The sequence below is a fragment of the Leopardus geoffroyi genome, chromosome A1 (assembly GCF_018350155.1).
Source record: "Leopardus geoffroyi isolate Oge1 chromosome A1, O.geoffroyi_Oge1_pat1.0, whole genome shotgun sequence".
Lineage (NCBI taxonomy): Eukaryota > Metazoa > Chordata > Mammalia > Carnivora > Felidae > Leopardus > Leopardus geoffroyi.
This window is the reverse complement of record NC_059326.1, coordinates 87,584,124-87,599,279: the sequence shown is the minus strand read 5'-3', so window position 1 is coordinate 87,599,279 and position 15,156 is coordinate 87,584,124. Positions and strand designations below refer to the sequence as shown.

At 48.2% G+C, this 15,156-nt stretch overlaps 1 protein-coding gene across 1 annotated transcript; it reads right to left on the bottom strand.

The window, feature by feature from the left end:
* Positions 1 to 798: 798 nt before the first annotated feature.
* On the bottom strand, positions 799 to 8,348 carry LOC123577987 (butyrophilin-like protein 10). Its single transcript, XM_045440479.1, is given in 8 exon segments — positions 799 to 1,644; positions 1,647 to 1,884; positions 2,703 to 2,726; positions 3,440 to 3,625; positions 4,717 to 4,998; positions 5,507 to 5,860; positions 6,146 to 6,274; positions 7,796 to 8,348. Coding segments are annotated over 7 exon segments (1,536 nt in total). The 5' UTR covers positions 6,240 to 6,274; positions 7,796 to 8,348; the 3' UTR covers positions 799 to 1,286.
* Between the last annotated feature and the right edge of the window lie 6,808 nt (positions 8,349 to 15,156).

The window sequence follows — 15,156 nt, the reverse complement described above, 5'->3', positions numbered from 1 at the left end:
AGGGTTCCCATTTCTCCACATCCTCTCCAGCGTCTATAGTCTCCTCATTTGTTCATTTTAGCTACTCTGACTGGCGTGAGGTGGTATCTGAGTGTGGTTTTGATTTGTATTTCCCTGATGAAGAGTGACGTTGAGCATCTTTTCACGTGCCTGTTGGCCATCTGGAAGTCTCCTTTAGAGAAGTGTCTATTCATGTCTTCTGCCCATTTCTTCACTGGATTATTTGTTTTACAGGTGTGGAGTCTGGTGAGTTCTTTATAGATTTTGGACACTAGCCCTTTATCCAGTATGTCATTTGTAAATATCACAGGCAGGATGGAAGTGGCTTCTGGTGGTGGTTCAAGTATTACCTTGCCTCCATGTACATGCCTTGTTTGATTCCATGTCCACACTTGTGTCTAGGCTACTCTCTCTGCCCACATGCCCTGATTTGACCTTGACCAACCTTAGGGAGCCCTGGAATCTTTGGCTTCGCCTCAATGTAGTTCTGTCTGCACCGACCTGCCATGGGGTGGGAAGACAGAGGCATCCAGGGTAGACCAGATGACTAGGACTTTGTGAGTGTTGGAGAGTGGAGAAGAAGGGGAAGGGGGTAGGTAGGAGAGGGGGGTTGGGCAGGAAGAAGGTGGGAGAGGAGGGAATGAGCAAGGCTAGTATTTACAGAGCAACTACTTCATGTCTGGCACTAGGCTCAACATTAAACATATGCCCCAAATTCATTTCAGAAAATCACCCCACAGCATGTAATGATATGGTGTAACAGTCAGCTTGGTCTCTGTAACAAATACCACAGACTGGGAGGTTTAAACAACACATTTATTTTTTTCCCAGTCCTGGGAACTGGAAGCATGAGATCCAGGTGTGGGCAGGGCTGGTTCCTCCTGAGGCCTCTCTCCCTGGCGTCCACACACCATCTCCTCTCCATGTCCTTACACGGTTGTCCCCTGTGTGTGTCTATGCCCTGATCCCCTCTTCTATTAAGGACCCCAGTCACATGGGATCAGATGGGATCAGGGCCTACCCTAGTGACTTCCTTTTACCTGAACCACCTCTATAAAGACCCCATCTCCAAATACAGCCCCATTCTGAGGCCCTGGGGGTTGGAGCTTCAACATGTGAACTGGAGGGGACATGATTCAGCCCATAATATTTTGTCAGTATTTTACAGGGAAGGAAAGTGGAGATAACACAGGATCATCCAGAAAGGTGCACCCTTGTATGTGATCTAGCTGGGACTTAGAATGGATACATCTCCCCCAAATTGGTGACAGGCTGGAGCAGAGAGATCATGGGTCTTGCTGGAGGAGGGTTCCCACCCTGTCCTGTCCCTCACCCTGAGGAGGCCCCAAGGCCTCTGGGGGCTGCCGTTCTGAGCAGATGGTCAGGGGGCTGGGGTCATGTGTCCAGAGGCAGAAGAATGGCCTCAGGGGTGCCGAGAAGGACAGTCCGGAGAACACGTAGATGAGGGATCCATTGCTCACGCTGTAGAAGGAGATTCTGCCTGCATCACAGTCCAGGAAAACGCCCACACGATGCAGGGGCTCTGAAGGGTTCAGGTGAACTCTTGGGAAGGCAAGTGCCCAGAACCCCTTCTTGTACAGCTCCAGGGCCCAGAGTCCGTGCTGGGGGGCCTTGAGGATCCTTCCCGTCCAATCCAAGCTCTCCAGACACATGCCCAGGTTCCAGGTCTTCCTGTGCCCCACCTGGACCTCCCAGTAATACCTCCCAGCTGAGAACTGCTCCCGACCCAGCACACAGGGGTCCCGGTTGAATCTGCTGGGTTGTCGGGCAGCTCTTGTTCAAAGAACAGCCGCCTCACAGTCTTCCTGTCCTCAGAGAGAGCGAGCTTGGGACTTGCAGTGTCGGGGTCCAGGGATGGGCTCACTGCGGGAAGAGGAGAGGATCAGATTTAGGGGTTAGTGTCCCCACCTATGCTCCTGTATGGAGGTGGAACCATGCCTCCTTGGGAGTCCCTGTGCATCCCCCATTCTCTGTCCAGGACCCTGTGCACACAGGCCATCCCAGAGCAGCGGAGGTGGCTCCCTGTGTGTCACCATTCTCTGTCCAGGACCCTGTGCACACACCCCACACTTCCCACTGAGACAGTGTCCTGACTCTGCACTCTCTGTGTTAACAGTGTCCCCCACAGTGACTGTGCCTCAGAAGATCTGGGTCTCTTGCTGCCCAGGCTCTGCAGCCTGTCTGTCCCTCAGGTAGTAAACAGGAGCTAAGGTCTCTCAGGGCAGCTAAACTTGGTGTTTACAGCCATGGAACCAGCATTTAGCACAGCATTTCTGCACTCTGCAATAGAATGGATCACACATGTGTGCACACACGTGCACATACACATGAGCCCATGTGCATACACATGATGTATGTGCACACATACACACAAACACACACATGCACACAGATGTACAACATGCAAACACAGCACCCATATGCACATGCACATACACACAGAAACACGAGTGCATGTGCATACAAGGCACACATGAACACACATGCACAAATGCACATACTTGTACACACTGCACACACACATGAAAACACGTGCACATATGTGCATAACATGCACACACACATGAGCACATAAATGTACAGCATGCACACGTAACACCCACACATACATGCACTCACACATGGACCCATAAACACACATGCAGGGAGCAGACCCTTCCAGCCCCCAGCATGGTCCTCACCATAGATGATGTCCTCTGGCCAGCCTGAAATGAAACAGAAAGATGTGAAACTGTAGGGTTGCACTGACCAGATGGGGCGAAAGCTCATGTTCTGTGAAGCTAAGTCAAAACAGGATGTAATGAGCTCTCACAGGGACCCTGTAAAGGAAGAGCAAATATCCCTTCTTTAGTGCCCAAAAAACAATCCAGGTCACTGTATTCCTAGGGAAAGGTTTTGTGGGGCGTAGCCTGATGGCCCAGCCTTCCCATGTCTGTCATAAAGACACATCTCTGACCTGTTCCCCTGATCGGGGCCTGACAGCTATGAGCAAGGACACAGGAGGCAGGGAGGAGAGCAGACAGGTGAGTGGAATGATCCATATGGATGATGATCCCCGCGCTCACAACAAGATCCTCTCAGGTGACAGGCTTGCTGCTGTATTTGTTGCTTGAGCATTTTCAGGATGTTGTCATCACCCTCGACTGATAGACTTTCCCAGGTTCAAGCTCACATCTGTCTCCACAGCAGAGACCCGCCAGCCTTCCCCAAGTCACCCAGTGAAGAGCAGCCAAACACCTCTTAGTGATGGAGGATCTCACTGGGCATGTGGTAGGTGGGAAGTCCCTGAGCTGGGGCCTGGGCAGGTCTCTCCCATTCCTCCTGTGCTTGAGGGTGCATGAAGGAGAGCCTTCATGCAGGGCTCCGCACGAGTGCCCTGGCTGGAAGGGGCACATCTGTCCCACTGGGGCCTGCTTACCTTGGGACAGCTGTTCCTCCTCTCTGTTCAGTCTCTCTTCTTCCAGCTGCACCCTATTCCTGTCCCTCTGACGTTTCCAGAAAAGACAGGTGGCTCCTGCCACAAGACAGCTGCTACAAGCCCCACCACAATGAGGATCACAGGCACCACTGCCCTCCATGCCATTGATGGGAAACTTTTGGGCACCTGAGCTAAAAGAGAGTTTGGGGAGGCAAGAATACCAGGGTAAGAGAGCACCTGTGTTCTTAGGGTACACAAGCCACAGGGTTCATGGGTCAGGGGGCAGGTGCTTGCGAACTAACCTGACATGACCTGAAAACATGTGTGTGCCTTTGCACAGACAGACATGGACAGACACACAGGAGAGAGATGGTAGACAAATGGCAAAAGGTTAAATACTGAGTGGGTCTGCATTCTGTGTATCATTCCTGCAAATTTTCTGAAACTTGAGGTTGTTTAGAAGGAAATTTTTATACAGAGTGAAACTTGGAAGCCCCCAGGTGTCCTTCAGAATGTGAATGCATAAACAGGCTGTGGTTCATCCAGACAAGGGAATACTGTTTACTGCTAATACGAAAGGAGCTATCCGTGCAGCCACTGTGGAGAAGATGATGGACGTCCCCCCCAAAATAAAAATAGAACTACCACATCAATCCACTTCTGGGTATTAATCCAAAGAAAACAAAAATATTAACTGAGAAAGATAATGCGCCCCTACATTTATTGCAGTGTTATTTACAATAGTCAAGATACGGAAACAGCACAAGTGTCCACCTATGGATGAAAGGATAAAGAAAAATATATATATTTGTACAAAGGGATGATATTCAACTATAAACAAGAAGGAAATACAGGCATTTTCAATAATATGGATGCACTTGAGGGCACTTTGCTAAGTGAGGTTCGACAGGGAAAAATGTGTAGGATCTCACGGATAAGTAAAATCTAAAATGAAACAAAACACCATCCAAACCTCCAGAAAACCAGGAAGCCTAGTCATAGACGGAGAGAACAGATTGGTGGTTTCCAGAGGTGAGAGATCGGGAAGCTAATGGGTGAAGAGGGTCAAAAGTGCAAACTTTCAGTTATAAAATAATTCCCAGGGAGGTGACATACAGCATGGAAACTATAGTTAACTACTGTGTTGTATAGTTGGAAGCTGACAGACTAGATCTCACAAGGTCTCATCACAAGGAACTATGCGGAGTATTGGATATTAACTACTGATTGTCTAGGGTGCTCAGAGATCTTGAGGTCGAATGGAGCAGAACACTCACCAGGTAGGTGGCTCTTGGCATCCATCCTCTTCTGGAGGAGGGGGTTGGAGATAGAGCAAGAGAGGTTCCCCATGTCCCTGTCCCAGACAGTCACATTGGACACCACCGCAAAGAGGCCCGTTGTTGGTGACGCTGTGAGGTTGGTCGTGGAAGGTAGAGTCTGTCCCCTGAAGTCTCTCCACTCCACCTGGGGCTCTGGGTACCAGCCCTCCGAGGTGCACTCTGCCCTGATACCTTCATCCTGGCCAGCTCGCACTTGGATTCTGGGCTCAGAGCCCAGCCCTGTGGGAAGAGACAGGCTTTGCAGCCTCTGCAACCATTACCATTTCTGACAGAAAAGCACAGATCCTGAAAATTTCCAGCAGGTATCAGGGTTTTTCAGACTACTTGCTCTGTGTAATATTTATATGCCATATATGCTACCCTCTTCTGAGAAACCACAGAACAAAACAGAAAAGGCCCAGGGAGATCAAATACCTTTCCTGTATTGCAAAATCAGGGTCTTTTCCTCTCTGTGTCTCTTTCTGCCTCTGTCCTCCCATCCCTACCTCTGCTCCCCTCTCTCCAGGACAGTGGGGGTAACTTTGAAAAGGAGCCAGGTGTCCTGAATGTACCTGTCCTTGTGAAACACATTAGTGCATGCTGTGGGATGCACCCAGGCTGCCACAAACACGTTAGCGTCCGCTGTGGGAAGCGCCCAGGATAGGGTCATAATGGGACGACCTGCAGCTGGGGGAAAAGGTCTCAGGCAGACTAGGAGAAGGTCAGGGGCCCCAGCAGCAACCCTCACCTGCCACTCTCAGCCACAGGGTGGCCTCTGCAGACCCTGTGCTCTCTTTGAACTTGCAGTGGAAGGTCCCGTTATCGAACACGGTGACGTTGTGTATGGTCAGCACAGCTTGGTCCTGGGCCAGGCCAGCCGTCCAGAAGGTCGTCCTGCCCTTATACTGCAACATCTGCTCTTCAGGCATGTCCCTGCCTTTCTTGCGCAGGTGCACGGCTGGGGACGGCTCCTCCCTGTACCACCTCACCTCCATGTCCTCCGCACTGATATTGAGGGACAGATGGCATTGCAGCTTCACATTTTCCCCCACCATAGCCAGGACCGGTTGGCCGGGACCAGAGACAGAGAAATCGGCTTTCCCTTATGAGGTCATAGCAGAGAGCATGGGTTAAGCCAGGTGAGAGGAAACCACGGGCCATCCACCCCACTGGGCACAAGGTCCCCCCCCAACCTGTGCCCAGTGTCTCCCCCTGCCCACGCCCAGGGGACACCCACCCACACCCAGGTTCCCCACCACCACCCCATGCTGGTGCCCAGGGTCCCTAGGGAAGGACTGCTTGGATCAAGTTCAGCTCTCTACTGTGTTCCTGTCCATGCATGGGGTTCCCTCCTAACATGGGGAAGGGACATGGGGAGCTCTCCTACCCTTTGCAGAGAGGCTGTAGGACAGAAGCTGCAGGAGGAGGAAGATGATGGAGCAGCTGGGTGGAAAGATGTCTCGACCTTGTGTGCTTGCCATGGCTGCTGGAGACAGAGAGGCCTGAGCCCCAGACACTGGCGACAGGGCAGGACTGAGTTAATTTCTGTCTCTCTTGGTTTCTGTCTCTGTCTCTCTCTATTTCTCTGTTTCTCTCTGTACCTGTCTGTCTCTGTCTCTGTCTCTGACTCTCTTTCTGTCTCTGTCTCTCTCAGTTTCTGTCTCTGTCTTTCTCCCTATGTTTCTATCTTTGTCTCTCTCTCTCTCTCTCTCTCTCTCTGTCTCTATCTCTGTCTCTCTGTTTCTATCTCTCTCTGTCTCTGTCTCTATTTCTGTCTTTGTCTCTGTCTCTGTCTGTATGTCTCTTTCTCTGTCCATCTCTGTCTTTCCCTGTGTCTGTCTCTGTCTCTCTGTTTCTGTGTCTGTCTCTCTCTGTATCTCAGCCTCTCTTGGTTTCTATGTCTCTCTCCAACTATGTCTGTCTCTCTCTTTCCTTTTTTTTTCTGTCTCTGTCACTCTCTGTCTCTGTCTCCCTTTGTTTCTCTCTGTTTCTGTTTCTGTCTCTGTCTCTGTCTCTCTCTGTTCCTGTCTCTGTCTCTGTCTATCTCTGTCATCGTCTCTCTTGGTTTCTATCTCTCTCTCTCTCTGTTTCTGTTTCTGTCTCTGTCTCTGTTTCTGTCTCTGTCTCTCTACGTTCCAGTCTGTCTGTCTGCTTCTGTTAGTCTCGGTTTCTGTCTTTGTGTTTCCCAGCTTCTCTCCCTGTCTCTCCCTGTCTCTCCCTGTTTCTCTCTCTGTCCCTGTCTGTCTCTGTCTCTGTCTCATTCCCTCTCCTACTCTATCTCTCTCTGTCTCTCTTTCTTGTTCTCTCTCTCTGTCTCTCTGTCTTGGTGGGGGATGAGTCAACCCTGGGAGGCTAACGGAAGTGAAGGAAACATGGCTAGGGGAGAGAAAGGTCCCTTTTCACTATCTTGGCCCCTCTTACTCCTGCACAAGTTGCTTACCCTAGAGACAGAGACACAACAGTGGCCACCTGCTCTTGTGTCCACCTACTTGTGGATGACCTTTCTCTTGTGGTCATGTGTCTGCAAAACACCATGGACACATCCTCCTGTGAACAGGCTCTGTCTCCTCACCTGTTTGTGTAGGAGCCTTGCCCGACCTCTGGCTGTGCTCTGTCATGGAACATGAGCACGTTGGGAGAGAAAAGCCACCCCCTAGTCGGGTGACTCCAAGGCCAGAAGTACCTCTGTCGACCCCCTTACAGCCCAAGGAAACTCGCAGTTGGAGGAGGGAGCACTCGAGCCAGAGGGCTCCTAGACAGACATGGCCTGAGGCCAGCATGCTCCAAAGATTTATTATTTATGAACTCAGCTTTGAGAACAAGTGTTCTGAACCACATGTGCTGGTCTGGGCGATTCGGCCCAGCACCTCCTCATGCAGGACTGGCATGAGGAGGTATGTTGGCACTTGCCCTCATTCTCTTCCACGCTTGTCTTCCTTTGGTGAAAGCCTCTGGGGTCTCCCTGTCACTCAAGAATAGGGGAGGGGTGGAGAACACAGACATGTGGATGAGTGCCCTTAAAATAGAAAGTACTCACCTTTCCAAATAGTAGTAGGGCTGTAGGGCTTCCCAGGGAGATTCTGTGGCCTTGAGGGGATCGCTTGACTTCTCCACAAGTTCCAGGAAGGTGTAGAACAAGTCTTCCAGACGTGATAGGAGAGAGATGCGGCTGAGCTACCCAGCTTCTATAGAATCCTAGGACTTTCTGGGAAAATGACCAACTGTGCCTTTCTGGAAGGTGCAATAGAAAAAATAAATAAACCAAGGGCTTCTTAAAGGGTGTGTTTGACAGAACTGAACACACTGAGTGTTGGGGAGCAAGGTCCTGGTAGCAGGAGATAAGGGGAGAGAGAAAGACCCAGCAAGGAACCCCCGGGGTGGGGATGGCTGTCTGGGCTGGTGCCAGGAGCCCCTAGGTGGAGACCTGGCTCTTGAGTGCGAGGATCCAGGCCAAGGGCAGAGGCTGGGGGACTCAGATAAAGTTTCTGCATTATCAAAACACCTCCAGTCCTGGACAGGCTGGGCCTGGTCCCTTTGGGAAAGTTTCTCATGTTCAGGTTGAAGTTGGTCAAATTCTAGCATTCGCCCCCCACCCCAGACTCCTGTGCAGGAATTCAGGCCACCTCCTCCTCCCTGTCTGGGGCCATGACAGTCTTTCCTCACTGGGGACCTGACTTGGGCTGGGCTCAGAACACTCAGCCCCATTACCCCTTGTGTAAGACACTGACCTGAACCCTACCTGTTCTTCCCTCCTGTTGACCCAAAAGTCTGCACATTTTCTGGGAGAGTTTTGGAGGGAAAAAACAGTTAGGGAAAGTTTGCGTCCCTCCTGGAGGTGGGATATTTGGTTGAATTCAGCAGAATGTTATGGACTGAAGATTTGTGTCCCCTTCCCAAATCCGTGCTCACACAGGGACTGATGCTGCCAACCCACACCGTCCTCTGTGTTCCTATCAGGAGAGCGAAATATTTGGTAATCAAGTTGCTCCCCTGTTCTATATAAATATGAAGAGTTATGTTGCCACTCATTTTCATCTCCCCGTGCATTGCTTTAAGCGGATAATGACATCATCTAAAACCCAGGTTGGGTATACTTCTGAGTCAGGATGGAGGACTGGGGATGTGACATAAGAGGAAGCACCTAAGGGGTTTGGCAGCCGTGATGGAATGGATCCTGAAGGTGGGTGCACCTGGACAAGTGGTCCTTGGTGAGCATGCACATGGTCTGCAGCCTTTTACCTGAGTGGGAAGAGCTCCTGGAGAGAGCAACCAAGGCCCTCAGGGGCAGGGATAAACCCCAGATGGGGACGGGCTCCCTGAGTGCAGGTGGAAGGAAGGACACAGGGGGCCCCAGACTGTAGAGTCCCATTGCCATGGCATGTCCAGGACAGGCACATGCAGACAGACAGAGAGCAGATTGATGGTGGTCAGGCAGTGGGGATGAGGGGGGCAATATAACCACAAAGCAGTTCGGGGGTTTGTTCTGGCACGAGACCCAGGAGGTGGCCGTACAAGCCTGTGTCAGTGTGCTGCATGTCACTGGATCGTTCACTTCAATGTGGTTGACTTTGTGTTATGGGAATGTCACCGCAACTGGAAAAAAAGAAAAAACCAAATAGAAAACACATAAGGTAGAAGGGAAATCTCCAAGTTGCGGGCTCCCGGGCGCCCCCTGCAGGGATGCGTGTGCAGTCCAGCACCCTGCTCCAGGGATGCACCAGGACCCAGTGAGCTTGTGTGGTCCAGGCACACCTGCACCTGCCTTGAGCCAGGCTCCCTGCAGGGTCTGTCCTACAGAGGGCAGAGGCCCTAGGAGAGCTGAAAGGCCCCTCCCCGTCCCCTCCCCACCCCGTGCCCACCTCCCCCTGCCACACGCCAGCCTCTTGCTTCCTGTCCTGGGCTGTGTTCACAGAGTCTTTTTGGGTCCTCCCAGCATTTAAGCTGGTGTGTGCCCTCCCCCCACCCCACCACGGGTACTTGGCTCAGCTCTCCAAGTCCACTGGGACTTTATGGCTTGGCCGCAGGCACCGCCTGGGCCACCCCCTTGCAGGACCTACCCCCTCCTCTGGCTCCCTGGCCTCCAGTCCTACAATGGGAGGGCTCCTTCTGCACATTAGGTCCCTTGTCACGTGATCTCTGCGAGGTCCTTGAATCTCCTGCACTGACCTCAGTGAACAAGAGGGCAGTGCCTCCACCAGGAAGATCCTCGGGGACTCCTCCAGGGAAAGAAGCAGCTGGGCGGGGGGGTGGGGAGCGTCCCTTAGGCGGACAGTGCAGGTACCATGTGGTTGGGGCGGGAGGAAAGGTGAGATGTCCTCAGAGAAATACCGCGGTGTCAATGCAATGAAGCGCTTGGGTCATCCAGTTCCTGGTGGTAGTTCTTATCAACATACATCTGCATGGGGCCTTTGTGTCCCCGGGGAAGGCAAGTGCTTGGGTCATGCAGTGCTCGGTGGTAGTTCTTTCCCACAACCCTCAGCCTGGGGCCTTTGTGGTCCTGGGTAGGCAAGGACTTGGGTCATCCAGTGCCTGGTGGTTGTCCTTACCCACACACCTCTGTGTGGGGTCTTTTTGGCCCTGGGAAGGCAAGGGCTTGGGTCATCCAGTGCCTGGTGGTAGTTCTTACCCACAACCCCCTGTGTGGGCCTTTGTGGTCCTGGGAAGGCTCTCATGAGTATAGGGAGGAAACTCTCCCTTACCTCCTTTGGAGCTGGGGTGGGGTGGGGGGGTGGGGTGGAGAGGGGTGGTTAATGTCTGGCTTCCCTCCCTTTCCTCGCCCTCCTCCTTCTGGTGCTCACCTCTCCGACCTCCCCTCCCCCTCCTACTCTTCATTTCCCAATCCTCCTCTCCTTACTCCTCCACCTCCCCACCCCTACTCCCCTCCTTGTCCTCCTCCCTCATCCTCTGCCCTCCCCTCCTCCTCCTCTTCTCGCCTCCCTCATGTCTCCTCCCCTCTCATTCCTCCTCTCCTCTCCTACTCTCCATACTCCTTCTCCTCCCTTCCCTTCCTCCACCTCTTCATTCTACTCCCCCTCTTTCTCCCTATTCTACCCTCCCCCTCTTCCCTCACTTCCCCCTCCTACTTTCCCTGTCCTCATCTGCTTCTCTCTCCTCCCTTCACCTCCTCTCTTTCCTTTTTTTTTGATATGAAATTTATTGTCGTATTGGTTTCCATACAACACCCAGTGCTCATCCCAACAGGTGCCCTCCTCAATATCCATCACCCACCCTCCCCTCACTCCCACCCCCCATCAACCCTCATTTTGTTCTCAGTTTTTAAGAGTCTCTTATGTTTTGGCTCCCTTCCTATCTAATTTTTTTCCTTCCCCTCCCCCATGGTCTTCTGTTAAGTTTCTCAGGATCCACATAACAGTGAAAACATATGGTATCTTTTTCTCTGTATGACTTCTTTCACTTAGCATAACATTCTCCAGTTCGATCGACGTTGCTACAAAAGGCCATATTTCATTCTTTCTCATTGCCACGTTGTATTCCATTGTGTATATAAACCACAATTTCTTTATCCACTCATCAGTTGATGGGCATTGAGGCTCTTTTCATAATTTGGCTATTGTTGAAGATGCTGCTATAAACATTGGGGTACAAGTGCCCCTATGTATCAGCTCTCCTGTATCCCTTGGGTGAATTCCTAGCAGTGCTACTGCTGGGTCATAGGGTAGATCTGTTTTTAATTTTTGGACGAACATCCACACTGTTTTCCAGAGCAGATGCACCAGTTTGCATTCCCACCAAAAATGCAGGAGGGTTCCCATTTCTCCACATCTTTGTATAGTCTCCTGATTTTGTTCATTTTAGCCACTCTGGCATGAGGTGATACCTCGGTGTGGTTTTGATTTGTATTTCCCTGATGAGGAGCAATGTTGAGCATCTTTTCATGAGCCTGTGGGCATCTGAATGTCTTCTTTAGAGAAGTGTCTATTCGTGTGTTCTACCCATTTCTTCACTGGATTATTTGTTTTTCCGGTGTGGAGTTTGGTGAGTTCTTTATAGATTTTGGATACTAGCACTTTGTCCGATATGCAAATATCTTTTGCAAATATCTTTTGCCATTCCGTCGGTTGCCTTTTAGTTTTGCTGATTGTTTCCTTTGCAGTGCAGAACCTTTTAATCTTCATGAGGTCCCAATCATTCATTTTTGCTTTTAATTCCCTCATCTTTGGGGATGTGTCAATAAGAAAGTGCTGCGGCTGAGGTCAGAGAGGTTTTTTCCTGCTTTCTCCTCTAGGGTTTTGATGGTTTCCTGTCTCACATTCAGATCCTTTATCCATTTTGAGTTTGTTTTCGTGAATGGTGTAAGAAAGTGGTCTAGTTTCATTCTTCTGCATGTTGCTGTCCAGTTCTCCCAGCACCATTTGTTAAAGAGATTGTCTTTTTTCCATTGGATCTTCTTTCCTGCTTTGTCAAAGATTAGTTGGCCATACTTTTGTGGGTCTAGTTCTGGGGTCTCTATTCTATTCCATTGGTCTATGTGTCTGTTTTTGTGCCAAAACCATGCTGTCTTGATGATTACAGCTTTGTAGTAGAGGCTCAAGTCTGGCATTGTGATGCCTCCTGCTTTGGTCTTCTTCTTCAAAATTGCTTTGGCTATTCGGGCTTTTTGTGGTTCCATACAAATTTTAGGATTGCTTGTTCCAGCTTAGAGAAGAATGCTGGTGCAATTTTGATTGGGATTGCATTGAATGTGTAGATAGCTTTGGGTAGTATTGACATTTTAACAATATTTATTCTTCCAATCCGTGAGCATGGAATGTTTTTCCATTTCTTTATATCTTCTTCAATTTCTTTCATAAGCTTTCTATAGTTTTGAGCATACAGATCTTTTACATCTTTGGTTAGGTTTATTCCTAGGTATTTTATGCTTCTTGGTGCAATTGTGAATGGGATCGGTTTTTTTTTTTTTTTTTTTGGCTTTCCTTTGCTTCCTTGTTAGTGTATGAGAATGAAACTGATTTCTGTACATTGATTTTGTATCCTGCGACTTTGCTGAATTCATGTATCAGTTCTAGCAGACTTTTGGTGGAGTCTATCAGGTTTTCCATGTATAATATCATGTCATCTGCAAAAAGTGAAACCTTGACTTCATCTTTGCCAATTTTCATGCATTTGATTTCCCTTTGTTGTCTGATTGCTGATGCCAGAATTTCCAACACTGTGTTAAACAACAGCGGTGAGAGTGGATATCCTTGTCATGTTCCTGATCTCAGGGAGAAAGCTCTCAGTTTTTCCCCATGGAGGATGATATTAGCTGTGGGCTTTTCATAAATGATTTTTATGATGTTTAAGTATGTTCCTTCTATCCCGAATTTCTTGAGGATTTTTATTAAGAAAGGATGCTGAATTTTGTCAAAGGCTTTTTTCTGCATCGATTGACAGGATCATATGGTTCTTTTCTTTTGTGTTTAGTAATGTGATGTATCACATTGATTGATTTGCAAATGTTGAACCAGCCCTGCAGCCCAGGAATGAATCCCACTTGATCATGGTGAATAATTCTTTTTATATGCTGTTGAATTCGATTTGCTAGTATCTCATGGAGAATTTTTGCATCCATATTCATTTCAAAGCAATGCATGTATAACTCTCAAAGAAATTGAATCAGTAATAAAAAATCTCCCAAGACACAAAAATTCAGGGCCAGATGACTTCCTAGTGGAATTACACCAGACATTTAGAGAAGAGTTAATACTATTCGCAAACAGTTCCAAACAAGTAGAAATGGAAGGAAAAGTTCCAAATTCATTCTATGAGGCCACGATTACTTTGATTCCAAAACCAAAGACCCCACTAAAATCCCTGATGAACCTTGATGCAAACTATCTCAACAAGATACTAGCAGATAGAATCCAACAGTACATTAAAAGAAGTATTCATCACTATAGAGTGGGATTTATTCCTGGGCTGCAAAGGTGATTCAATATTTGGAACTCATTCCATGTGAAACATGACATTAATAAAAGAAAGAGTAAAAGCCATACAGTCCTCTCAGTAGATCCAGAAAAAGCATTTGACAAAATACAGCATCTATTCTTGATGAAAACAGTCAACAAAGTAGGGCTAGAGGGAACATACCTCAACATAATATGGCTATATATGAAAGACCCACAGCTAATATCATCCTCAATTGAGAAAAACAAAGCTAACGAATTGATCAAAACCTATTTCAGCAATATAACTGAACAAGAATTTACAGTAATAGTCATAAAATTAATGTTGGGCTTGAAAAAAGCATACAGGACAACAAAGGATCTATTGCTACAGAGATCAAGGGACCAAGAAATAGTCATGAGGAGCTAAAAAATGCTATAAATGAACTGCAAAATAAAATGGGGGAGACCACAGTATGGATTGAAGAGGCAGAAAAGAGAATAAGTGAATTAGTAGATAAAATTATGGGAAAAAAAGGAAACTGAGAAAAAGAAATAAAAAAATTCAGGAGTATGAGGGGAGAATTAGAGAACTAAGTGATGCAATTAAATGGAACAATATCCGTATCATAGGAATTCCAGGGGAGGAAGAGAGAGAGAAAGAGGATGAAGGTGTACTTGAACAAATCATACCTGAGAACTTACCTGATCTGGGGAAGGAAAAGGCATTGAAATCCAAGAGACACAGAAACTCCCTTCAGATGTAACTTGAATCGATCTTCTGCATGACATATCATATTGAAACTAGCAAAATACAAGGATAAACAGAGAATTTTGAAAGCAGCCAGGGATAAACAGGCTCTAACTTACAAAGGAAGACCCATAAGACTAGTGGCAGACATATCCAATGAAACTTGGCAGGCCAGAAAGGAATGGCAGAAAACCTTCAATGTGATGAACAGAAAAAATATGCAGCTGAGAATCTTTTATCCAGCAAGTCTGTCATTCAGAATAGAAGGAGAGATAAAGGTTTTCCCAAACAAAAACTAAAGGAATTCATCAGCATTAAACCAGCCCTGCAAGAGATCCTAAGGGGGATTCTGTGAGTGAAATGTGGCAAGGACTACAAACTACCAGACACCACTACAAGCATGAAACCTACAGACATCACAATGACTCTAAACCCATATCTTTCAATAATAACACTGAATGTAAATGGACTAAATGCTCCAACCAAAAGACATAGGGTATCACAATGGATAAAAAAAAAAAAAACAAGACCCATCTATTTGCTGTCTACAAGAGACTCTTTTACACCTGAGGACACCTTCAGATTGAAAATGAGGGGATGGAGAACTATCTATCATGCTACTAGAAGCCAAAAGAAAGCTGAAGTGCCATACTTATATTAGACAAACTGGACTTTAAATTAAAGGCTGTAACAAGAGATGAAGAAGGGCATTATATAATAATTACATGATCTATCCATCAGGAAGAGCCAACAGTTATAAAT